At 41.9% G+C, this 27,093-nt stretch overlaps 1 protein-coding gene across 2 annotated transcripts in view; it reads right to left on the bottom strand.

Annotated features, from left to right (window-relative positions):
* PTPRT (protein tyrosine phosphatase receptor type T) overlaps positions 1-27,093 on the bottom strand; it is a 453,474-nt gene that overhangs the window by 28,085 nt on the left and 398,296 nt on the right. For both annotated transcript variants that reach the window (XM_056354779.1, XM_056354780.1), the window contains 4 exons: positions 25,581-25,729; positions 19,517-19,552; positions 9,429-9,616; positions 3,328-3,415 (listed from right to left, as the gene is read on the bottom strand). In XM_056354779.1, coding sequence (XP_056210754.1) covers positions 3,328-3,415; positions 9,429-9,616; positions 19,517-19,552; positions 25,581-25,729 — 461 coding nt within the window. The remainder of the gene's footprint in view (positions 1-3,327; positions 3,416-9,428; positions 9,617-19,516; positions 19,553-25,580; positions 25,730-27,093) is intronic.

The raw sequence follows: 27,093 nt of genomic DNA, 5'->3' as shown, positions 1-27,093 counted from the left end.
CCACAACTGTCCTTGTGTTTACAGCTTTTATACCCAAAGTGCAGGAGCAAAGCTCATGGACTCTGCCGATATAATAAAAAGTTTGAGTAGGGCAGCTTCCTCCAGCACAGCAAATCTGTGCAGTTGCAGGGCATCTTCCCACGCTCACCAGCGGATTCCTGTGCTCATACAGACCCTAAGCCCACTACTCAGTTTTGCCTTTTCTCCAAAAAATATACCTGTGTTGCAGATTGAAGGGAACCCTGAAAAGCTGGGATTTAAAGCATAGGAGAGGTTAGAGCTCTCCTTGCATCTCCTCTCTATGAACAGATCAGCTTCGTCTGCAGTTTTGGTTTGCAAATATAAGAACAACAGATGTTGGGGCTGGCAGTAAGATCTCGGTTTTCATACAGGCACGATGTTAATACAGCCCTGGGAAAGCAGTGAGCCGAGTAAAACAGTCCTGTAAGTGTACTATTACCCAGAAGGCCATAAAGACAAGATCTAATCTGCTGTGATTCACTGAGCAATGCTACTTATTGCAAGAGCTTACAAACCCATGTTTTAACAAAAGTCTCTGAAGCAGTTACAAAAGTTAGATCAAAACCTGACTTTTCAATTCACTCCCCAAAAGGCATGGGGTATCTTGTTCCAGGAGTGATGAAATGGCAACTGTGGTTAAATAAATCGGGTTAATTGCCATCTGCAGCCTTTTACAAAATAAACTGGTAGGAGCAATCAGTACATGCTCTGGATTTTACCAGCAATTACAATTCTAGCACAACAAAGCAGCTAAGGGTGTGATCGTTTTCCACCCCCCAACTCTGCTCAGGCTTTCGCACAGTTTGTGCCCACGGAGCACAATTCCTTTTCATGATCTGCCTAGAGGGAACTACTGCTATTCTCAGCTCTGCTATCAGTTCTTTACTCTGGATCCTGTTGTTGCCTTTACTCAGGAAAGTTGCCTGACGTCGCCCATCAGCAGGGTCTGGCTCAAGGCTTAGCCAGCGACACTACCGGTAATTTCCCAGTGGTTTTAGAAAATGTCTGATGAATGACATGCTCCTTCCTTAGGAATCCTCCCTTCCTTCTCCCTAGCCTCTTCAAAATGAAGCAAGGATTTAACTGCATTTTATCAGTCTTTATTGCTCATTACTAAATTCTCCTTGCTATCTCTTAGAAGAGCTGTTGTCTCCTCCTCAGAATCTTTGTTCTGATATATATCTGAAGTGAAGAAAACCCACTCAACTTTGTTATTTCTCTTCAACTCTTCTGCAACCTTCCTCTTTCACTACCTTTCTTTCTTAATCCATCCCTTCCCACTCTCTCAACTTCATTCTGAAATCTTTCCCAACAGTCCTCAAACTTGAGCTTCTTTTCTGATGTCTCATACCGTGCAGATAGCTCTTCCTTAGCTCTGATTACAATTTGCATTCCCCTTTTCAAGTGCATCTCCTCCTATCTGTTCTGCTACTGTATTTATATTTATAGCTAAAAGGCTAACATCACTCTTCGTTAGATAACAATTCATCTTTGTGAACACCTTCCCTTCACATAACTCCCCATTTATCTTCCTTGATTTTGCTTCCTTGATTTCTTCTCACATTTCACTTGGAATTCAATGTTTTCTTTGTGACCACCTTCAACAGAAATTACATGGTGTCCATTGCATAGTCTCGTCTCTTTTCATCTCCACTTTTACATTACACAAACTGCTTCCTCAAAATCACACAGAGGAACAAAGAGTCTTTCACATTTCCTTCTTTATATCATTCTATGGCACTTCCATCATTAATGTAGCGTGCATTTCTTATCCGGATGATTAATCTGACTTAGAGCAATTAATCAATTTAATCTAAGCTAATCGTATAAACAGGTAAATTGAACCCCAGTCTTGAGGTGTATCTCCGGCACTAGAATTCAGGAAAGCTACAGAAGTGGAGCTCATAGGCAGCTGAAGTTCAGGGAGACTACGTTCTCTCCAACTGTAAAACTCCAGTACTATCCTTTCCATTTTCTACATGGAGAAACAAAGACAGATAGAACTAGTGACCTGCTCACAACCAACACAGAAAGCCAGCAGTAGAAGTGGGATCAGATCAGGGCTCACAAAGTTCTGATCTTCATTTCCACATTTCTTCATCTTTACCGTATGGTCCCTGAACTGAGCTGTTCTATGCCGTTCCCCTCAAACTGGTACATGAATCATTTCTTTCAAGAATTAAAAGAAAGAGAGGAGTAGTTATGTGTGAGATGATCTTTCTTTGTGGCCAAGGTTTTTTTGTTTAATTCTTTAGTAACGTCTGTTCTCCAGGAAATACATAGTTAACCTGAGAAAAAATGCAGTACTAAATGTATCACTCGGCGTGACTTAATTTTGCTCTTACAGAGTTCTATAGATTTACCCAGTCATGAAAATCTGTGGCACATTCATGTATATTCTTATTTCTTGTTCAGATGGTCTCAGGCCTGGCTTCTCCAACTTGACGCTGCTCAGCAGCCCTTAAAAAGAATTCCTTCTCACACCTCCTCTCCCCAGTCATCATAAGGAATAACGAAACAGTGGGGTAAGCTGCCTTGGAGAGCTTGCGGAAAGCTCAGCTTTGGAGATCGTTAGGAAAGGCTTCACAAATATCTGATAAAAGTGACAGAGGTGAATCTAGTCCTGACTTGGAGAATAAAGCTGACCTAAATGGTTTTATAAGAGTCCTTCACTGCCCTGCAGTTCTCTGATGCATCAATATTCCTATAACATCAACAGTAACTGGTTACTGAAAGAAGTAGAACTAAGAAGCTTTAGTCCAATTTCAGCTGCCTTATTGTGATTCTGAGGCAGAAGCTAAGCTTGTCCCTCACATCAAACCAGCTCTCTGGGGACAAGCAGCAACTGCTCCACTGGTTACTGACCACAAGGAAGGAGAAAATCTGATCTCTGATCCACGTCTAAAAATCGGATATAGCTGCACCTCCTTTTGTGCTCCCATTCGTGGCACTGAAAGCTCTGGATTATGTAGTAAAAATAGACAGAAAATGGGCATCATCACCCACTGCGAAAATCTGACAAAAGGATTTAGCCCTCAAATTACAAACACTAAGCACAAAGCTAGGCAGGTAGAAAATGTGTAAAAAAGAGTGAAGTCATGCAATGACTTTACGTAAAACAGTGAAAAAAACCATAAAATAATAATAAAAAAAAATCATAGAAACATAGCCTGTAACCAACAGATTGAACTACTGAATGATCAGCACTTTAAACCAACGTTTAGTGAGATTCTCAAACACACCCTTTTCCACAGGATACATATAAAATCTTACAGAAAGCTCAGTTTAATGTGAATTTACACCTACAGGAGATTATGTTTCCATATCTGTTCTTATTGCGGTTTTCATCTTCCTTGGCCGTATCCCAGGATGCTGTCTGCCCCTCAGGTAGCGCCTGCAAAATAAACAATAGTGGAGTGTTTATAAAAACGTGGCCAATGCCTTCAGGTGGATTAAGAAGACTGAACAGGGCAAAAATAAAGATGCTGCATAATTCAGCAGTCAACCAAGCAAACAGCTGTTCTTGAGGAAAGGGCAACATCCACTAATGCAAAAAGCAGAGCTCGGTGCAGACCATTTGCACCTCTTGGCTTCTGCTAGTGAAGAATCATTTTCCTCCTGCCACTTCAGATCTAAAAGGATCAGGGGAATTTGGTCCTGGCTGCACAGTCACAGGTTAACCTCGTTTTCCCTGTAGAACAGGGTTTGTGGAGTTCCAGGTATATACACTCCTAAAAAACCCCAGACGGCTGAAACATACTGCTCAGTCTTGCATATTTAAGCTGAAAACAGATACAGTGTTTTCACCTATTTCTATATTAATAATGGGGTGATGCAATACAAATCACTAAGTGGTTTCCTTTGGGGAAAAGTAAAGCTCAGGGGTTTAGCTCATGTGTATGGAAAAGAGGCAAAAGGAGGCAAAACATGCTCCTGAAGCATGAAAATAAACAGTCATTTTCCTAAAATCTGCTCTTTTAGTTGAGAAAGGCTGGGATAAGGAAGCCGGCAGCACACGGTGGTACCCTGCCCCGCAGCCTGGCCCTCCTGCTGGGCTAAGCACACTCAGATGAGCCGCTTTCCCCTTGAGACACATCCAGGGAGGACCCTCAATGGCAGAGCCAGGAAAATGGCAGCTGGCAGGGGGTCCGGCTGGAGGAACCCCATGCCTTCCTCGGAAGGTGGCTTGGGTGCCTGTAAGCAGGACGATCCCCCTCCCTGTCTCAGTGGGGTCGGGGATGTCAGTGCAGGCAGCCCAAAGCAGCAGGCACAGCAGTGCTTTCTGCCAGCACAACAGCGGCACCAGCTTTCTGGGTACGGCCAGCACCACAGCGGGGCAGAAAGCCACCAGCGGCAAATGGGTGCCACCAGCTGCAGCCAGCCCAGCCTCGACCTGTGCTGAGAACCCAGCCAAGGAGAGCAGCAGCTCCCACCAGATTGCCTCTGTCCATCTGCCTCCCCCAAGATCTACTCCCTAACGTGATCCTACATTACGAAAAAACAATGGCAAAGTTGTAAATTGTATTATTTATAGTCCCTAGGGAATTATGGGGGTTTTATACTGCAATCATTGTAGAATCATATCTGCCTTAGCAAGCAGCAGGTACTTTGACACAGCTGTGCTAGAAAATGAATTTATATTCATCTTCACAAGCCATCCAGGTCTATTACAGTGCCTGAATGCAATAGCAGAGACACACAATTATGAGGATCTACAACACTGACATTACAATTAAACTTAATATGAGCAAACCCTCGGCAGACCCGATCGTTGTGCATTTCCCCCAAAGGGGTTCCAGGACAGAAAATGTCAGGCACTGCAGTACTGCCACGAGCATCGCCGACAAAAGACAGGGACAGCGAGTTCTGATTCAAAAGCCCAGGAGAAAGAGTAATAACTCTGTAATTGGTGAAGGCTTTGATCACACATATACTTCCTTTACAGACAGCTGTTTCCAAATAGCAGCTCATCTCCTGAGAAAAAAAACAAAACAAAACAAAACAAAAAACCAAACACAAACCCAACCAACAAACCCACACACAAAAAAAAAGTCCCCGAGTAAAAGAAAAGAGGTAAGGAAGGTTCATTTTCATCTTCAAAGACTGAGGAAAAAGATGCCTTATTTTTCCACTAATGTAAGATTACATCAGATTGACCAGAGAATAGCAACAGTCATTAGACATCTAATCATAGCTATTTGAAAAGAAAAAAATAAAAATATGACTTCCATGTGGGAGACACTCTCTTGGCCAAAGAAAATACATTCAGGTCCAATAAATCCCTTTTCAACAAACCCTATCCTTTCATGTGATTTGAACATAAAATTCACTATTGAAATTGACGTTTTTATATTTGCCTGATATAGCCTCCAAAGATTTAGGAGTCCAGGGTTTTTTATCTCGTTCAATACCAAAGAAATCTCTGCTTTGCACAGAGCTATCCACCTCTGAATCAAGGAAGAACAGCTCGAGCTGGTGAGGAACACAAACTGCCTTTGCAGAGGTGTGCCTCATACCCCTACTTTTACATTACACCAGGTGAACAAATCAGAGTAACTGCATGTACATGGGTGGTACAGCATGAGTAGTTTTTCTGTGAGACCACTGAAAACGCGGCACCAAGAATAGAAACAGCATAAAAAATACAAAGGCAAAAATACCAATTATAATTTGGTTGCATAAGAGGAGCATAGCTAACATTTTGTTCCTTCAGGTTTTGTTTGTACAAGAAGTACCTCTATAGTAGTAAAAAGTGTTAATATTTCTGTTTCTCTCTGTATTATCAGCAATGGTAAATCAGGACAGATCATTGGTATTTGACCTGCATTCCACAGGAAACACTTGCCCGTCCGTCTTTGGTTTGTTAGCAGTAGTCAGTAGGTAGAAATTTTCAAAAATCTGGACATGATCTTTAGGCGTTCCTTACTTTTCTTCTTTTAGAGAAGTTTTGTACAATTTATGCTGAAATATCTTCCCAGTAGTGGAATTTATGTTACAATGACGCTTTTTAAACTAAATTGATCTACTGTTTATCTGAAATTACAAAGATAGATCTCTAAAAGGCAGCTTTGTCTCAATCAAGCTTTCTAAGCACCACGGCCCAAACATAACTAAATTGTTCACATTACACTGAGGCTTATTGCAAGCCAATTTAAATTTCCAATGGATGCATTTAGTTAGTTCAGTGTTTGTTTTTAATTTAAATACAAAAACTTGAATCATTCATCTGCACTGATCCACCCTGATGCTGCAGTACTGCTGCCAAAGGCAACAACATCAATTAAAAGCCTCGCCGCTCATCTCAAAGTGTATCGCAGAGCCCTGGCCCCCTCCCTGCAGTCACTGTCTTCTCAGCTGTGGTGGCAAAACTGTTTCCACAACTCTGCTGTGACCTAGGATTAAAAATTGCTTTGGCTAAAAAAACCTCAAAACACCTGAAAAGAAATACTCCATTCCATTCCGGTTCACAGCAAAGCCTTAAGCCAACACTGCCCAAGGACAGCATCCACAGCAACACCCTGCTTTCAACTGTTTTTCAATGTCACATCATAGCCTGAACCTATTTGTTCTATTCTTTTGACCAGATAGATGTGTAGCCAGCCAGAAATGAAAGGGTTAAATCCAGGGGCAACTTCAATAAACTCAAGACCCTCACTACTGAGATACTTGAGGAAGGAGCCACAAAATCCAAAATAACTGACTGGTCTCAGTAATGCAGCAGGAGAACATACTTTAGCAACATCCTAAATCATAATGGAAATGAGTTTGGATACTTAAGCTTATGATCTCCGTAGCCAGTAATTGGTGCTCGCAGTAAGTCGACGGGACTAGCCCCGCATCTCACAACAAATCAGGGCTGATATGTGCTGAAAAAGGAACAGGTGACATCTAAACGTGCCCCCTTAAATGTTTATGGCTACGCCTAATCCCCAGCACTGCCATCTACACCCAGTGCCAGTGACACACTTCTCCTTTGTGATCTACACGTTTTATTGCTAAACAGAAGCAGCAGCCCAAAAGTCCCGAGCCCCGCTCTGGCCTCAGGTGCAGCAGGCAGACCCAAAATAACACACACACAGCAAGTGCTGACAGGTTCCCACGTTCACACACGCACACTGTTATCATCCATTTCACACCAGCAGCGACACCACTTACTCAATCACATCCTGCTTTTCCTCTCAGGTGGGGTTACATGCGAGGTGCAAGCAGCAGAAACATTTTTTCTAGATGCCCTCAGTAAAATGTGCTGCCTGGGCTCTAACGGTCTAGGTGAAGCTCTACTTTAAACAAATATTGAACGTAATTTCCAGGTTACTCAGTGGAGATGAGAACGTACAGAGATAAAAGATTGTCACGTGTGACTGATACACTCTGTTCAAAGTGATTTTTCATGAGAGTAAAATTATTTGGTAACATGTCACTAAATAGACTGTAATTTATGCTATCAATTTGCAAAGTAGAAAATCAGCTCCTCAGAAGAAAAAACATATTTGGAGGTGACACTGATATTAGTGTATGAAAACACATTTTGAAAGAGACACCTAATTCTTTTTCAAGATTTTATCAACAATTCTGCAAAATGTTTTGCAAAGCCAGTTTTGCAGCTTTGTGAATTACCACCCAGCTTTGTGTTCCTCCAGATTCCAGTCTGAGACGCCACTCTCAGCCAGCTGAAACCTCCCACCTTCCAGGAGTTACAGCGCTCCTTGACATCCTTCCTGCCTTTGGTGGCTGAAAGGTATTTGGACCTGAAATGCTGCCTGCATCCCATGCTCTGGAAACCAAATTCCACCATGGAAAATGACTGCTACTTCAGGCAATTACCCCTGATTGAAGGGTAGAACAGCGCATGTGATTTGAGAGCTTGTGGCATTCTCTAGGCTATTTCTTGTAAAGAAAGGAATTATGCAAATCTATATAATGTCATCGTCATTATAGACGTATGTAGATAGCACTTTCTGGGAAAGGCAGAACTTGCGGAGCTGAAAGTTGCACTGACATTTTTCATGCTAATGTGCTATTTTGATAATTACCAATGCCAGTGCCAGAAAATTACATATATGCCAGCACCTGTTTTCTTCTTGAACATCAAGAACTAGATCTTAGGGCATCTGTAATTGAGCTGAATGTAGTTTTGGGTACTATTCTTGGAAAATTGAAGCCGGGGGTGGGGGGGGCCTAAGTACATCTCCTAAGAGAATTATTACTTTCTAAATATTAAACAGAGCTCTTTATATTGATAGTTTAATTAGTGTGCTCAATCATGGGGCATGACTGAGTAGACCTGGTTAACATACAGTTACCAAAAACATTTTTTATGACAATCTTTGATGCCATCTGAATAAAAAAATACTCCCTGGTGACAACCAGGAAAAGATTGCCTCTCAATTACAGCAAAACTCAGCATCAATGATATAAACCCCATGGACTCTTGCAGGGTGGAAAAGTGAGCTGTTTTCATTAAGTAACTTATTTTTCACAGCTGTTATGTTATTTTTAAGTAGTTTTAAGGCCACTATGCATATTAATTGCTTATTGCCTTCCCGCAAGCTTACTACATTCATTATAATTATCACTTGCTAGAGCAAAGTCTCACATATGTTTGATGCTATTTCCCTCTTCTGTTCTCTCTGCTGTAAATGCATATTCCTCTTCCAACTCCTCCCCAGTGTTGTGTTTCTTCTTATCATCTGGATTTCATTCCTGGTCATTCCAGCTTGGGGTGAAGAGGTGTTAAGGAAGAGGGCTGCTTTCATTTTTGCAGCTTACTCTTCACTTCTCATGGAGTTGAAAGCGTACATCAGCCTACCATATTCCGAGCCAGAGCTCTGAGCATACTAGAAAACCCTACCGTCACTTTAGCTACACAAGGTTCTTGCCTTTGCCTTTACAATTCTGCATTCAAGTCATTATGCTGCGATTTAATTTGATCAATTGTTACGTGGTATTTGGAGGTCCCAAAAAGCTCAAGCAAACCCCCTTCCTTCTCTTCAAGCCTGGCTTGCGCTAGTGTCAATGAAAGCTTATCAATAAGTAAGGGACTGTGGCACTTCAAGTCCTGCATGGAGTCCAGCACCTGTTAAATATTTACTGTCTGCTCTCTATGGGAAAGAGGGCACATGCTAACGGATGAGCACAATGTCATTATCTTACTGATGTAGTAAACACCTTTTCTTTGGACTAGAGGGCCATCAAAGATTGCTAGCACTGTAAAACCTAGAGGGCCACCAAAGATTGCTAGCACTGTAAAATCCTACCCTCATAAACAGAAATGAGATGGAGAAAGGAAAGGATTAAGAGGGCAAGTGCATTAGGGAAAAGCTCTTAAAACCAGATATCCTCCCCTCCCAAGCATCTGTCCTTCGTGAGTGCAACTTCTCATTCATGTGAGCAAAGGTTCCTCTCACCTCATACTCCTCTTTAAATCCATAGCCCTGTCCTCGCTTCATCTGGGTGATGTGCTGCAGCAGGTCGGCCACTCGGATGGCTGGCTGGAACTGCCCCCGGGGGTAGGACATTTCCACCGGCTCGCAGCTCCGGTACGGATGGGTCTGGATAGTCAGGGTTGGCTGGGTCATCTCTCCATGGCTACTGTCTGTTTTAAAGACAGGGAGGCAAAACAAGCTTTCACCTATCTGGTATTTCCATTCTCATTCTTGCTCCGTTTGTTTCTTTGCTTCTCCACCACCCCATAGGTTGGTGCAGGCAAAAGAAAGTAAAGAAATAAGTAGGAATCACACACTTGTCTACGGCTGCCTAAAAGACTAAACGACACTCCAGTATTTTTTCGTGTCAAGGAGACAACCCCAATGAGATAGGAACAGAGCAAATAGCCAACCAGGCTAATGAGGATCCAGCACGTAGAGCTCAGTAGCACATTTAGTAAGGGTGAGCTCCGCATAACGACTCCAATCAATTTACATACCTTTCTTCATAAACCTGCAAAGAACATGACTGAAAGATACATACAGATGAGCAAGATAGTCAAGTGGGATTTGGGGTGTACAACATGAGATAACTGGAAGGGGCCCAAGTTAATAGCAAACAAATAATTAGCATTTCAAATCAGTCAGCCGGGATGTTGGAGGCAAATTAAACTGCTCTGCTAGTTCAGGCCTAAAATTTACAGGTCAATTACAATGATGTAATATTATCAGAAATAATAAACCAGCATATAGTTACCTTGCATGCGGAAATTTAAATTTCAGATACATAAACTTAACAGAAAAAGTTTCTTTTTGAAAGAAATTCATTTCAAAAAAATCTGTATTGCTATGCAGATAGAATTGTAACCTCTTCTATCCCCAGCAAAACTCTATATAGAAAACAAAATATTTCTGCTGAGCTCAATAACCAAACAGTTCACCATCATAATATTTAACTACAGAAATTCAGATTAAATGAATAGTTCAGTTTCTTACCTACCAGAGTTGACCAAATATAAATAGTTGGCCAGATAAACCATTGGTTTTTCCTATGATTACAGGCATCTGAGATCCTTGGGTTCTTTTGCACATACAAGCCTTTAACAGTCTGCATCAATTCTTTCTGCTCTTACCTCAAACCAATCTATTAGCCAACAGAAAACATATCTCCCTCACATTGTTCATAAAAAACCCTTAAGATTGCATACACAAGGCTTGTTTCTTATGGTAAGCTTACTGACAAAGAGCCTAAATACCATCCCTTGTCAGCAATACTACAGTCCTGGTTTTGAAGGGATAAAGAATAAATAAATCAAATTGCAATTTCAGGGTGAATTTTGTGAGGCAGAAATATGGCCAAAATGCTATTGTAAACATTGCTATCCTTGAGAAATCGCCGTGGAGTTTTGATCAGGAGCAGCCAGTCTCTCTGCTGTGTCCCTCATTGCGAAGGTGGGTAGGAGCAGACAGATGAGGGCATTAGACTGCCTTCTCAGCAGCTGGCAAAACAACAGCATGACAAAACACGACAAATAATGCTTTATCTGCTTTACTGTTACATTAGGGGAAAGATATCAAGACAGGCAAATGCTCTGTTTTGAAGCTCCACGACTAGGAGAAAGGACTGCCAGCAGCAGACACTGCTGCAGGGGAAAGTTGATCTCCAGTGTGAGATAAATAAGTCTGGTGGAAGAAATACCAGAGATGCTGAATGCGTCCTGCTTCCTCTGAAACAAATTAGTACAAAGCCATCATCTGCTCTGAAGATTAGGCTACAGAGTTTAAGGATTTCTGAATCCCAGGTGCTCATAAACACAGTCACATTCTCAGGACGCTCAGAGCTTTACAGAGCTATGGCCCTAGTGAAGCAATGTTCACATACAGAATGTGAATAAATTTGGGATTTAAGGAAGAGTAACATCCAAAGCATTTGTATAATCATCCCTAATGCTCCGACTAATGACAGTGTGAGAACTCTGAACAGAGGGAATTTCAAGGCTTATTAATTCCCCTAGCTGGATTCGCTTTCCCAGTGCATCTTTCCTCCCCTATTCCCTATTAACCTCCTGTAATGGAGAGGAGAAGATTTTTATCGCGGACCATTTCCGACAGACGTACTATGCTTAATTTTCCATCATTAGGTTTAATACAAACCCAATTTCACAATTGGCTTCTCTGAGGAACCTGCAAGTAATGTCACATTTTTATCAGCCCCAATTAAAAAACATTACGATATCCCTATTCGAGAGGGAGTCTTAAAACTAATGTGCGGTTCTAGTGCTAATAGGGTAAGGGCACATGCAGAGCACAGGCTACTTGTAAAACGTAGCTCAGATCAGTCAGCCCCTTAGTGGCAATTAGGAATTTCTCTCTTCATCAGATCTTTTAATTCTAATATACTTGGCTCTCTTCTCAGAGAGAAGTATCAGAGGGAGGGGTGAAAGGCAGGAAAGTGGTGTCCCCTCCTTTTCCAGAGTAACTTCCCTCAAGGTAGGCATCCATGTTATTAATCTGGAACTAGAAGAAGCTGCTCAGGAGCAAAGAGGGATCTGACTCTGGCCCTTGAGTTTATAGTGACAACTGTGCTTCTCGTCTCCTTGATCACACAGATAAAAAACAGTACAAAACCCACTGACTGGAGTAACAGCTCTTGCAGCATGGTCCATGGCAACACACCATTTGGGTGCCCCTTACCCAGCCAAGCATTTCTGCTTTAAAAAAAAAAAAAAAAAAAAAGTATCACACAATCTGGGTCATCCTACTCTGAAGCTTATGACACACAGAGTTGGAACTAGGCAGACGATCTCCTCTGGACATCCATGACAAATGCATCCTGAATGGCCTTTGCGCTACCTGAAAGAAAACCCAATCCCGACACTTGCACCAGCTCAGGACGGCTGTCAGTTATACCCGTCAGCGTTTTATCTGTGCCAGGAAAACAGTAGAGAAAACAGTCTACGTAGGAAAACGTAGACAAATTGCTACACATGAGGCAAGCCTAGCGTTCATATGTCTGCTAGTAAAGCCTGACACAAAAAACATATTGTTCCTTCTCTGTCTAATCACACCATGAGTCTGAACCTGAGCATAGTTAATGAGGTGTTCACACAAGGCATGACGCCTTCTCTCAAGATGTGCTGTTTACAGCAATTTTGGGAACAATTCAAAATGCAGGTAGGAGGGGAGGTAGCAGCAAACTTATCTCTCACTAGGACAATCAACCAAAAGGGTCTTTGGAGGGCTTGCAAACAGGCTTTGCTTTTCCCCCAGGTTGCAGCTATAAACCCCATCTCATTCCTTTTGGCACCGTTGTTGCTGGAAAGGAACAAAAATACCATCCCCTCAAGCAAAGTCAGACTTCTGCTTTAATTGTAGCACTAAAGGCAAGTCACAGCAATTTTCTGTAGTCCCTTCTCTCCATCCCCTTCTTGCAAACGTGCCTCCATTCCCTTGCAAATGAGGATGAATCTGTAAGACAAATTGGCCGAGACTTTCACTGAGGTTTCAGCACTGCTTCTAAAGCATGTGTGCCTTTTATGAGTTTTCAGTGAGAACAGCAAATGAAAAAAGAGATTATTTTTTTAAAGATGCTTGAAATAATTCACACTAATACTCAGAAACTTCTAAACATACAGAATCGTGCATCAGGGGTTTTTTGATTCTATTTTATATGCACATCTTATTTCTAGTCATATGTCCACATTTTTTTGATTGGAACACATACCACCATATTTCCCTGCATACCAAAGATGGGATACAGTTCCAAGAAATAATCCAAATTAAAACATTCCAAGAGATGGTGATTCCATTCTGACCCCAAAAGTTGTGGCAACGGTTAATTACCCTTGCTGTCTAAACATTTCTTAATTGCAATTTGATTTTTTGTAGCTTTCACTTGCAGGCACAGAATCTTATTATACCTTCTGTTAGATTAAAGAGCCCTCTGAGCATTTGAAAACTTGACCCATGCAGGCACTGATCAAATCACTTCTTCAGTTTCTCTTTGATAAAGTAAATCAATTGAGATCTTCTGAAGTCTCATTAGGGCAAGGTGTTCAGGGCTCTGGTTCCTTCCTAGAACTATTTCCAGTTTTCCACAGTTCTTTTTGTGCAGCTGTAAATGAAAAATGTGTTCTGCACATTGCTGGAAACTGGATCATTTCTAATATTAGCACCTTGCAATAGCAAAATATGTTGTCATCTTGTTAACCCTTTTTAGTGCAAGACTCTTACTCCGTATAATACAACATGCTTTGCCAACACAGATATTTTGATTTTGGGAAGCTAGCACTTTCATTACTAGCCTAAGAGTACACAGAGTACCCTGAAATTTTGTATAAGACATTAAATCAATGATTCACTGTCTCCCACATAACTAGCCCGATCGGGAAATTCTTTAGGCATCTCAGCTTCTCTGTTTAATGTGTAACTGCAGATAATCACATTCAACAATGTTGACACCACTTTTAGTATCCACAAATTCACTGTGCTTATGAAATGGTGTGACACACCTGTGACACACTTCTTTGCTGGAGAAATAATCATGAACTTGCTGAAGTAAACGCTGAAGTCTTACTCTGCCCAGAGGAACGTAACAGAGTGCAGCGTGCAGGGAACACCTGAAGCAGGTGGTCACCTCCAGCTAGGAGATATCCTTCTCCATTTGAAGAGTAACCGCAAGGCTGAGATATTATTGCTTGCCTGGTGTTACAACACCTTGTATTATATACTTCTGTTGCTACCCAGATGAGTAAAATAAATATGTCTCCCTCCACAGAAAAACTGAGGAACTCCTCCATAGATGTCACAGATAAGATGAAGAGCAGCCAAGAAATTAGGTTCCCAGCCTGGAAGTGGCTCTGTATGATCAGACCCCCATGCAACATCCCAGTAAGGCTGCTGGGAGCGGACCTGCTCATCCAGACCACCTTTGGGGATTAAAACTTTAGATCCTTTTACAGATGTAATCTTGTTTCATGAACAGTTTTGTTAGCCTGAGAGAGATATATCTGGACGCAGAGTATCCTGTTGCCTTCTGACCAGAAAACTAACCTGTGCCTCAAACAGCTAAAAGCAATGCTGCACTGGCACGTCATCTTTACATGCAGAGAAGTTTCTTTCAAAACTTTTGCTGTAATATCCACAAATTCCTTCTGTGTCTGAAATGACAAGCCTATCATCTCTGTTTATATTTTTATTCTCTTAGCCTTGACAAGTGTGTAACATAGTAAGACATCCTTTGCACAAAATAAATTCTATTTTTAGCAGTATTTGTGATAGATTTAATTACACACACATCCAGTCTCTCTACACTACAGTAAGGGCTGTCAATTATCTGACATCTTCCCAGGATGACTACAGCATGGCTAATGTCTCTTCCCCTTATACCAGGGATGTGGTGTAAGCTAGTAAAATTAATTTGCTTTTTTTTTTTTTGCAAGCATCAAGGCTTTATTGTATGATAAATATACAGCTATAATATGCTATATACAATACAAACAGCGGTATGGCAAACCAAAGGCAAAACATAATTTGTCTAATGATATCAACCGAGCTATAAAAAGGCTCATTCCTTAAGAAAAACCTTCTGACACCAGGTTTGACAGACTGGAGGATGCATCTTTCATTTCAAAGGCTATGAAGCAGCCTCATGTGCATAATTAAAAAAGCTGGAAAAAGTAACTTTCTCTAGATTCTAAAGAGATTTTTAAGAACTGCTTGGTAAACACCTTACGTAAGAGTATTCTAATCTTATATAAACTGTTGCATATGGGTTTTTCATCCGTTAGCATTGAAATAAAATCCTCTTAAAGATGTAAGGAAGATGCTTTGGTGAGGTCGGCCAAGACCTGGGACCGTTGGGTTCGTGTAACAGTGTGGCTCTTCAAACGCATGGACCTCACCAGGTGAAATCTCTCTTTGCCTGCTTGGTGAAAAGTGGCTGCCAGATCTGCCGACCTCACAGAGCACTTCAGTACTTACAGCTGAAAAGCTACTGGCAGCTTCAACATAGCACACAAAACTGGGAGCCACTAAAGACTGAAGGAGAGTTTTCCAAGCCACCTGATCATCTGCAGACAGAAAGAAATGTGAGACAAATTCAGCTCAAGTAGCAGCCTACAAGGGCACACACCTCCGCTGCCCATTCTGCTGCAGGCCAACATCAGCACAGCGAGCTGGTGTGAAAGCCTCTCCCACAGCTCCTTAGAGGCTGACGTGGCCTCGGAGGCTACAGATACAGCTGAACAGATCAAGCCATTAACGTTTAAGCTTCCATTGCATAAAAGTAACTCGTCCTGCGATTTAAAAAGCCAGTAATGGTGATACTCGCTAAAGCAGCACCATCAGCTGCCTAATACCTTTTTAGTTCTTCCAACTTAGGTTGTAGATATACCCACAGCAGATTGATTAGGCACAGGCAAAAGCCCACATGAACTACAGAAGACTGAAATTCAGGGCAAAATTCTACGTCTTTCTTAAGCACAAGTCAGTTTTTGTGTGAGACTCCATGACAGTGAGCTTTCTCATTCTGCCCATCTGAAGAAACTACAAGGTGCTGTGGTCCTCACCCTCTCTGGAGGGCAGTGACTCTTGTTCTTAGGATCCTCTCGAGCAGTTGAAATGAGAAAAAGGGTAAATGTCCTTACATACTGCTGAGAGATGTTAATGGATGCAAGGGAAGGACATGCTGGTTCCCCTGAAAAGATTGCCCTGATGACATCTGCCAAACATCTTCGAGAGATACTGGCCGTGCATGATTTCTCCAAACCCAGCCTCCTCTTCATGCCTTACAGTACTGGTACCACATGGGCCTTACTGAAACGTTAAAAATAGGGAAATCTCCCTTCTTTATTTCTTAGTATTATCTATTCACTTTCTTAATGAAGATGTGCAAAACATTTGATTCCAGAGCTGTCTACAACTGGAAGTGAAAATTATGGAACCAAAAACATCTGTTACAGAAAAAAGTATTAATCAAGCATGGGGTAGGGTACAGGCAAAACTAAAATCCCTTATATCTTACTACCAACAAATCATGTCACAGCCAAGCCTGGGGAGTCATCCACTCCTGCAGATACAGAGCATTTATTAGCAGAAGGCATAACAGATGGGAACAAATAGCACTGGACTGCAGGTGGTGTCCAGAGATGGATATTGGTAATGCGATAACTGATGCCCTTTTTAAGATCTCTTTATCTTTCCCAGGAATTAATATTAATAAATATCAAAAATTAAACTTATTTTGCTCATACATCAACATCCAACGTCTGGTGAATCTATCTAAGACGCCAGAATGCCAAGGTTTTAATTTGTCTTCAAGTCACAAGACAAAAATTTCTTCAATGCCAAGGACTGTTTCACAGCACCTGTGGCTGTTAAAATCAGAGGGAACTGGGGGGTGTTGGGGTGTGTTTGTGTGACCAGTCTGTGTAAATCACGCCTCAAAAGTGCTCTGTATTTAACTTTCCAGGTGTAAACCAGGGATATTAATCTTTGCTCAGATATAACAGTAGAAGTTTAAAAGAGGTTTGAATACATAAGCACAAGGTAATTTGAATTCCTATTTCCTCTTTTTCCTCTTCAAAATTGAGGATTTCAAAAGTTTTGGGGGCTTTTTTGGCTTTTACTTCCCCATGAGAAGTCCAGATACAATCTGTCTATTGCTCCTTGAGCTTCAGATTATGAAGTTCACACCGTAATTCTCACTATCAGGACAGGGAGGGCAAAACAGCGCTCTCAAATGAGGGTCCAGCTTTCACAGGTGCCAAGTACCAGCCTCAAGAGTAGTTTGACATCTTCCAGCAAACTGCAACTCTGGGCCCTGTTCCTAAGGCAGAGCCAAGAGGTAAGTCTACCTTAAGACTTTTCTATTGACAACACTGACTTTCTGGGAAACAAGAACAAACTTCCTGGAAAAAGGACTCCCTTACTTCCCCACCTCATTAAAAGGGGGCTCAGTCATTGCCGTCAGCATTTTGATAGATAGCAGGATGAATGTGTCTGTTGTGGTAGTCCCTCCAAGCCTCTATGTCCTGGTGGTTAGTCTGTAAGTCAAGGCACTTAAACAATCAATTGTAATTTCTCCCTATTCTAACTGTGCACCTTCAACAGGCTCAGAGTAATGTTTAAAGCAGCCATGGTAGATCAGTGTGTCTGGAAGCGATCATTTACTGTAGATAATCCTAAATGACAGGGCTGATAAATAGCACTGGTTAGATTCTGATCAAGAACACATCATCTTTCTAATTCATAGCAGAGGAATTATAGAATTAACAGAATCATAGACTGGCGTGGGTTGGAAGGGACCTTAGAGATCACCTAGTTCCAACCCCCGCCGTGGGCAGGGACACCTGCCACCAGCCCAGGCTGCTCCAAGCCCCGTCCAGCCTGGCCTTGGGCACTGCCAGGGACGGGGCACCACAGCTGCTCTGGGCAAACTGGTCCAGTGCCTCGCTACGCTCACAGTGAGGAATTTCTTCCGGACATGTAACCTAATCTCCCCTCTTTCAGCTTAAAGCCACCCCCTTGTCCTGGCACTACAGGCCCTTGTAAAAAGCCCCTCTCCAGCTTCCTTGCCAGCCCCGCTAGGCACTGGGAGCCGCTCTAAGGTCTCCCCAGAGCCTTCCCTTCTCCGGGCTGAGCCACCCCAACTCTCTCACCCTGTCTCCACAGCAGAGGTGCCCCAGCCCTCTGAGCATCTTCGTGGCCTCCTCTGGACTCACTCCAACAGGTCCGTGTCCTTCTGATGTCAGGGGCTCCAGAGCTGGATACAGCACGGCAGGGGGGAGCCAACTGCAGGGGGGGGGGTCTCACCAGAGTGGAGCAGAGGGGGAGAACCACCTCCCTTGACCTGGTGGTCACGCTGTTTGTGCTGCAGCCCACAACTGCCTTCTTCAAATTCTACCGACAGGCAGCACCCTCCAGGGAGAGCCTGAAGTTGTAAGCTGTTATTACTCACTTTCAAGGGTACATACACCTCCAGTAAGTTTCTGTATAACTTCTTTTATCAGCTAACAGTTTCTGCCAATTTTGCTGTCCCTGTTAACTTACTGTAAAAATGTATTATTTGTAAAAATCCAAAAGCTAAGAGCCACACATTGGATTCTTTATTTATCATCTTAACAAGAAAAGCCAGTTTTCAGAGGTACTGAACACTAAAGTTACGTCTTTAGTTACCAGCAGCTGCAGAACAGCCTCTGCCTCTCAGAACCTGCCTTTTTCTTACTCTCTCAAATCTATACCAGGCTGCTTGAATATTTAGCATTTAACTCTTAGCAGGTGGGGCCACTTGCCAAAACCCAGCCTCTAATTTCTCTAAATAACCTTTATACTTGCACTGAGTCTAAACCTGTAATGTCCTACCTGCTTTGGACATGCAAACCCCCACTTATATCTGCAAGCCTGGAGGCACAGGTGGCTGAGCCTCACTCACAGGACAAGGGGTAATGGTTTTAAGCTGGAAGAGTGTAGATTCAGACTAGGTGGAAGGAAGATTTTTTTTTTTTTATTATTATTATTTTTTTTTTTTATGGGTGAAACACAGGAACAGGTTTCCCAGAGAGGTGGTAGATGCCCCATCCCTGGAAACATTCAAGGTCAGGTTGGATGTGGCTGAGTGACCTGATGTAGTTGAAGATGTCCCTGCTCACTGCAGGGGGGTGGGACTAGATGGCCTTTACAGATCCCTTCCAACCCAAACGGTCTATGATTCCACGCCAGCTGCATAGGCACAACCACATATGTGAATCAACACTAAGCCAAAGGCAAGGCAGCCTGTGGGAATTTGGCCCAGAATGTCAAATCCCATTCACAAAACGAAACAACAAGTACTTGATAGAACTCCTAAACCTTAATTTTTGAACCCTTATTTCCTTTTTAAAAATGAAAATAGCAATTAATAGCAATAATAAAGCATGAGTAAAACAAAAAGCTTTCCAAGTAACACATGACCACAGGATTACGATGCTGGAGCCCAGCCAATTAACGGTGCTCTCTCCGAGTTATTTTCAAGATACAATAAGTGTGTTTGCTCTCCAGTGAAGCGCAATACACCATACCTGTCTTCTTACCTAACAGCGTGGTCGATGGAACAGTGTCTGATGATACTTTGAGATGGAATTCCGTTCACCCACACGACACGGATCAATGGAAATCAACAGAAGATCAATAGGAAAAAAAAGTTACAAAAAATGAAAACAAGGTTAGCTGTGTCTCACACTCAGAAGATTCAGTCTACAGGTCATATTGGGAAAAGCACAAAAGCAAAGAAAACTTAGAAATGAAAGAAAAGTCTGGCACTAGTACCTGAGTAGTAGGAATTCAACAAAGATTTGCTCTGAAGGGTTTTGCTTTGGACAGAAAATGAACAAGGAGAGGGTGATGCTAGGTAGGAAAGACATAAGGAAAAGACTTTAGACATATATTAAGAGAGAGAAAGAGAACAGGGAGAATGTTCCTCAAAGAACACAGTAATATGGGATATATATAAGGCTTATCAAAATGAATTATATTTTTCATCTCAACATGCATATTACATTTATTACGTTGTCATCTTGATGGATTTTCTTTAATATAAGCACTCCAGACCCCAAATATAGTATTATAGTTATTGTAAATCAATGTGTTCCTACACAGGATACACATATAGGACTATACTCTAGATAACCTTTTTTTAACCAAAGTAACAAAGCTACGTTTTTGTCTCTAGGAGAAAGGTCCTTAAAAACGACCTCCAAAATACAAACTACAGAGAATCAAATGCAGTATTAACAGTAAAATAAGCCTGCTGAAACACAGTGTACGCTATTAGCACACAAACACACAGGTAGGGTAGCAATTTTTTTGTTAAAACAATACAAAATAACAAGGGACTTTTTATTCAACCCAGGACTGTTCATAGCAAATCCTATAATCCTTTCCCCTGTGAGTTGGGTTCTTTCAGCAGGACAAGCATCCCTGCCTTCTCCCATTAAAGCATTAGCTTTCTGTGGACAAGAATCCACAAATTATTTTCATATTAATCAAATAGTTATGGAAAGGAGGCAGGGCTCAGAATCTTCACAGTAGATTCTTTTCTTGATAGTAAATTTATGAGGCTGGTTTATATCTACAATAGCATACACATACGTTCTTACAGCAATCCATCATTTCTGAAGGCATATACTTTTGTTATCATTCCACATTCACTCTCAGAGTTACAGGCATTTATTTATATCTTCCTCAGAATATTGGGAAACAAGCTAATAGAAATCTCAGCACATCGGCAAGATGACAATAGATAATACAGGAAAAACTATTCCATAATCCAATAGAACTAGATAAAACTCAGTATACATCAAAGTAATTTCAGGAACAATTTTTGTGTCTCTAGAGCAAACACCACTTAAAATTTCCAAGTTATTCTATGGGGTGAACCAAAGAAGTCACTAGCCTAGGGAGTTTCATAAAGTCAGCAGAATTACCTCCTAAGCACTTTATAATCATCTAGTAAAGGAACATGCTCTCGTTCTGTATTCTCCTGCTATATTTTCAGAGTTACACCACTTGGAAACACATTGAAATAATCAAATTTCTCATAGCTTAGTCTGCTGGAGTTCTGCCCCAGCTGCCTTCAAGCCATAAAGCATCTCTCCTTCGGGACCTCTTACACTTTCTCCCCTGTGTTTTTCAGCCTAAACCAGACCCTCCTTTTACTGTACTTGGAACACGGCCACTTTTGCAGATATATAAAGCAAGGTCTAAAAAGAGTAATTTGTTTGCCCAGGGTCACAGAGCAAGTCAACAGTCAGAGTGTGGAGCAGGACTCAGATTTTCTGAAATTTGGAAGTATACAGGAACTCATTTGGCCATTCCTTTCCAGGAACTGCTAACAGTAAATTACTTGGGCTGCTGAAGATACACACCTTACATCAGTGAGTCTGATTAAAACTGTTACCAACCAAGGTTTATGTAATGAACTGTATTTGTGAAATAGGTGATTTCTAGATTCAAAGGAAAAAAGGCGAAAAAACCCCAACCTCACACCAAAAGACAAGTTTCCCAAAACTTTGGAGCATTCATTCCCAAAATGAGTCCGGTAGCGTCTGGTATAATGAGACATGTATGCAGTGCTGTTTCCTATCCAGAGGTTCTTACAAGCACATTCCAGAGATGATTTCATGTCAGGGTAGAGATTACGACTTCATTAAAAATTCTCTTTGTACTCCCTAGAGTGGCATGTCAGGCCACACAGATCCCTCTAGTCATGCAGAATGGTGAGGGCTCCTTTCTGTCTTCAAACTGTGCTCATGCCTGTAACACTAAAGTTGCCTGTGTAACATGTACCAGCCTCAGTCCGGAAGATTGTCTGGAAAGCAGACTCCTCCCAAACTGCAACATCACAAAAATTAAGCACACCCTAATAAATCAGTCTCTAGCATTTAGCTAGCAGCACTGGCTGCATTTTAAGAAATTAAATCCTCAGAATCAAACTGTTCCTTCCAGAAACCCCATAAGGATGTCAAGATGGCTATGCTGGTGATATGGCATTCCCCTGGGCAAGCCCAGCCCACGGCATTTTAGCATTGTGAAGCCAAAAGACCAGTTCCTTTGTGCAGGACATATCATATCATCGCTGAGATCATGTACTGCTGCTTCTCCAAACTGCGCACCATTTATGTGCAGTAACAACCCCTTGCACACCCTTCTGGTCAGTGCAGATACTGGTGGATAACTGTAGCCCCACCTTGTCTCCAGTTTGCCATCCTCTTTCACAACAACCCTGCACCGAGTCAGTGCCTACCCGTGACGGTGCTGTGCCACTCGAAGGAAAGTGCCACTGCTTTCCAAACGCTCCTGCAAAAAGAGCAGCACGCTCAGACACTGCAAGTACCATTATCTGCCTTTAATGGATTTAGGATATATTTGTACTTTTTAAAAAGCAAGATATTTGAGAAAATGAACAACTACGACGAGCCTGCTTCACCTTCATATAATCCCTGGGTAAAACCAGACAAGCTTGACTAGCTATGGACTAATCTGTCTTTCAGCTAACACCTGTTCTGACTCCATATGGTGTTAGAGACAGCGGCTGAGTCCAAGAAATCTCTTCAGTTTAAACTCCCATATGTACCAGTAAGAATAGTGCCCGAGTAATGACTAACAGTGTAGAAAGGGAAGAGGGATGAGGGGCTTTGCTCCGGGCCAGGAAAGATAAACGTCCATTTCTCTTCCACTTTTCAGCAAGACCTGAGGCTTCCCTGTGCCAGCACGGAGGCTGTAGTTCCTCCAGAATGTAATTTCATTTGACAACTAACACCTCTGTCAAATGACAGAATTCAAAACTACAAAGGCCCAAGAGGACCGTGTGCTCCTGAGCACTGTGCTGGCCTCGGCAAAGGGTTTCCGTGGCACCCAAAAAGCACGACTTTATGGGTGACGCCGTTCACATGGGTTTATACTGAAAATACAAGCATTTTCTCCTTAAACGTTGAGATAGAGTAGGTGAGGACCTCTGCGTTTTTACCAGCAGCAGAGGCAGGAGGACGGTAACTCTCCGTGGTGAAAGAATCGCCAACGCCTGTCTGCCTACACGTTGCAGTTGCCCGTAGGACGGTCAGGTCCATATGTCCTCAGAAAAGGAGAGGCTGATGAGCAGGAAGGCAACGTCTCATTTTTGCTGTTCTTCACGGCCCCTGGCAGCAGCCCTTCCAGTCGCTGGCACTGCCAGGTGGGAGCTCCCTGCAGGGTGACAGGGCACTAAGGCACTGGGACAGGCAGCAGATGGGGGTCACCCAAGAACAGCAAAAGTCCTCCTGCAGCAGAAGCAGACCAGTGACCAAGCTGGAGAGACTATGGGGAGAAAAAATCTTCTATAGGGACTCCTTTAATTTGTTCTGTCTGAAAAGTCATTAAAATTATCAGGACAGCAAGGAAAAACTGGAGGCAAGGACACATGCCCTGCAAGGACACTGTCATCTGGAGATAAACTTGTTCACAAGTCATTCAATAAATGTGAGCTATCCTACTTAACAACTTGTCTTGTTTTATTTTATTGCTTTTCTGAGCTAGCAAGGTGATCTGGGGACTGAAAACACTTAGCTTCTCTTAGTGAACGTACTTCCAGGAGCAGGGTATTTCCACATCTCTGGTACAGCCAACTCGGGCTCCCATAACTGAGGGTGGGGGTGGGGAGGACGGCCGCCTCTCATGAGGTGGCTGTAAATGCTATTTGCTGTCAGGAGGCAAAAGGACAATTTAAGAAGGAATTTGACTGCTGCTTGAGACAGGCAGCTGATTTCAAAAGCTAAGATGGATAACCTCCTGTAAAACTCCATTATTTAGCAGGAGGGTTAAGAAGTAATCCTATTATGTTATTCAAAAGTTAGAGTAGGCCTATATAGAAACTCTCAAATATTAAACTCTATTATTAAGGTATTTTTTCTAAAAAGAAAGTCTTCTACCCAAAAACTTCCTAGATCAGCATGTGCACACTACTGCACGTAAGAGAACTTACCTCCAACACCTCAGCATCCCAGACTTGGCAGTAAAAAAATTGGAGGAATCATGAACACTTACTTGTAATTGTTTCTTACAGATATAAAAAGGAAAAAAAGATGAGAATAGGTCCATGGCTTGACTCAGGCTGTGTTACAGAGGGAAGTAGTGATCAAGTCTGCAGTGATGTCAGACAAGCAAAGGATTAACTGATTTAAAAATAAAAAACATAAAAAAATAAAACCTGGAGGGATGCTTTTTTACAAAATTAGATACAATGTATTTTCTATAGATGCCATTTCAAGTAAATGACTCAGCTGTTTTAATTAGTCTCTCAAAATACCAAAGGAAAAAAACAAATGAGGTTACATTTGAAGCTCGCCTCCTCTCTTATTTCTGCTTGGAAAAAAAAAAAAAACCCAAACTTTTAAAAATTCAGATTCTAAAGAAAGCGTTAAAACCTTCATTTTCCCCATAAATTTTGAAGAAGCTACCTTTGCTGTTTCTAGGATGCCTGTCACAATGCTGTCCTTGGCTATCCTGTCTTTCAAAGTTACGAGCCACTGACAACTCGTGCTGTCTCTTTAGGAGGTATAGCTACTCAGCAGCTGAGTAAATCAGATCTCGACTCAAGTCAATTTAATATCAGAAAGAAATGTTTACTGCTAGCCTTGATGGTCCCAAACACCTATTTATCCATCTCACAGGTATGTTACACAGAGTGACAGCAGCAACATATGCAGATGGAATTTGTCATGACCTACAGATAGAGGGAAAAGAAGAATTCACTCAGCCTGTCCCACTCAATCTGAGATTACAAAGAAAGGTTTCAATGATAAAACACATTTTGTGCCATAAGCATTTCCATGTTAGTAATTAGGGGAAAACCCACTTCACTAAAGGTGTTTAAGAAAGACAAAAGTTTTAGTACAGACTTGTGTTTCAGAGCCGTTACCTGTTCAAACTAGCAGGCTAAAGTGTCAAAAGAAGGAGTGACATTCCCATAGTGTCTAAGTTAAAATTTATTTAATATGAAAAAGTTTACAGATCCACCATGCAATCCACCATGCACTCAATCTGGATCTAGGGAGTCTAAAGTACGACTTTGTGCCGTTTTACCCACAAAACTGTTCCAGCTACAGGTCTGAGTCTTTTACAAGTATTAACTAACATTAGTTTTACTGAACGCGTGTGAAGAATAAACCGAGGACACAGACAAAAGAAATCCTGTCTTTTCATTCCAGTTCTCTAACCAGAAGACCATGTTTGCTTTCACAACAGTTTCATAGAGAAAAATGTTATTTCATCCTACAAGCAGCTAAGTGATTTGGTTCGACTTTTCTACTCACAAAGGAAAAAAATATTTCCAAAGAACAAATAAACGTGCCTTTTTGACTGTCTCATGTAGTTATTAGAACAGGCTTTATAAACTATTCTCAGCAGATTTAAGAGTCAGAAGGAATGCTCCCCACCTATCTGACAGTTCAAATTGGGGCAGTGTCAGAGACGTTTCAGACAACTGATTTCTATCAAGCTTTTGCAATGATCTCGGTCACTCTCACTCCTAGCCCCTCGATATTGTGCCCATAGGAATAGGTTCTTTCAAGAACCTAGAGCTCTCCAAGGGGGACATATCCATTGCAAGCAAGTTAAACTTACTGAATCCATTAACATCTTGGCAGCTGGAAGAAAAAGCTTCTTCATTGTGAACAGCACTCAGTTTGGTAGAGGTCTTGTCAGAAGTAGCCACGGGACCCATCTCCCTCTGCGTGCTGGTCTGAGTCTCCTTCTGCTTCTTGGCTAGCTTCCTTTAGGGTGTTTTGAAGAGGGGAGAAATCAAGGTCAGTTTTCTCTCATGAAAAACAAATCAATGACAAAATACTTTGAAAACCATGATTATCCCACTTGGTCAGACATGCAAGGCATGTGACAAACCGCATGAAAAGAAATGCCACAACTTTTTAATGTAACTGTTGTGGAGCACAATAAATCTAGTGATACCAGTCTTTGAGCTTAGCTGTCCCTCCCAGTAACTTATCTTGCACCAACCTGCATCACCCCAGCAGTAGGAGTGCTACGTCATCCTTGAAGAGGGTGGCATAGGGAAAGCCCCTGAAGCGGGTGTCAGCCACTACCTGGAGCCGCTCCAGAAAGAGTAGAGGATGAGGCCAACAATCTGAACCGCTCACTAGGAGGTAAACGGGACATCTGCATCCATCCCACGGGGCCACCTTGCACCGGTGATTTTCTTTGAGTGCTCCAGTGGAGAGTGCAACCTGAGTCTATGCGACCTGAGGGCTGGGGCAGGAGTCCTGCCCTGTCCCCAAGCAGAGCAAATGAGGACAGCAGCCTCTGCTGAATTTTGACACACACCCAAACTGCACTGAGGATCGACAATCAGTGAAGGGTGGTGCAAATTAAAGCCTTGACTTCTTTTAGAAGTGTCCAAATATGCCTCTGTTCTTATTCTTTTCTTATTTTGAGACATGAAAAATATTGGCAAAAGCAGAAATACCTCCTGCTTTGAAAACACTAACAAAGCCAAGAACATAAGAGGCTCCTTTTTTTGCAAGCACAGCTAATAATAAGAAAATGGAGAAAAGCAGGGAAAGTGAGCTGCTAAGCTTCCATTGACATTTGACTGCCCTGTGCTTCATTCGTATCAGAGAGCAAAACTGTTTAAAAATGAATGTGTGACATTCTACAATCCGTACCTTGAAAAAATATCACACAAATCCCTAGCACCGGCAAAGACCTTTGCTTACATGATTTCCGTAGGTAAGAAAACAAAACAAAATAAAATGGAGAAAAACAGATTACTGTAAGAAGGAGCTTTAGTTTTCTTTTTTCCTCCAACTCAAAGAAAAAAAAATCCTAACAAGCAAATAATTTTGCAAAGAGGTTTTTCTTCACTTAAATGACATGCTTATAGTAAGTACTACCCTTCTTTTAATTTTCATTAGATTCTTAAAAAGGTGTTCCTTGCAACATATTCCAACAGGCTTCATTTATTCACAGAACATGTCAGAGTGGCATTTACAAGCAAGTTCAAGCGCACAGCTGAGCCCCAGCCCTTCACAAGATGAGTAGCTAGGCCAGTTACACTCATTTGCAAAGAAGGGTCAAAGACAATTTAAACCTTTGCCTTGTCTGTGGGAAATGACTATTTTAA

The sequence above is a fragment of the Falco biarmicus genome, chromosome 10 (assembly GCF_023638135.1).
Source record: "Falco biarmicus isolate bFalBia1 chromosome 10, bFalBia1.pri, whole genome shotgun sequence".
In the NCBI taxonomy this organism is placed as follows: domain Eukaryota; kingdom Metazoa; phylum Chordata; class Aves; order Falconiformes; family Falconidae; genus Falco; species Falco biarmicus.
Note: the sequence above shows the minus strand (reverse complement) of the source record. Positions and strands in the feature narration are given on the sequence as shown.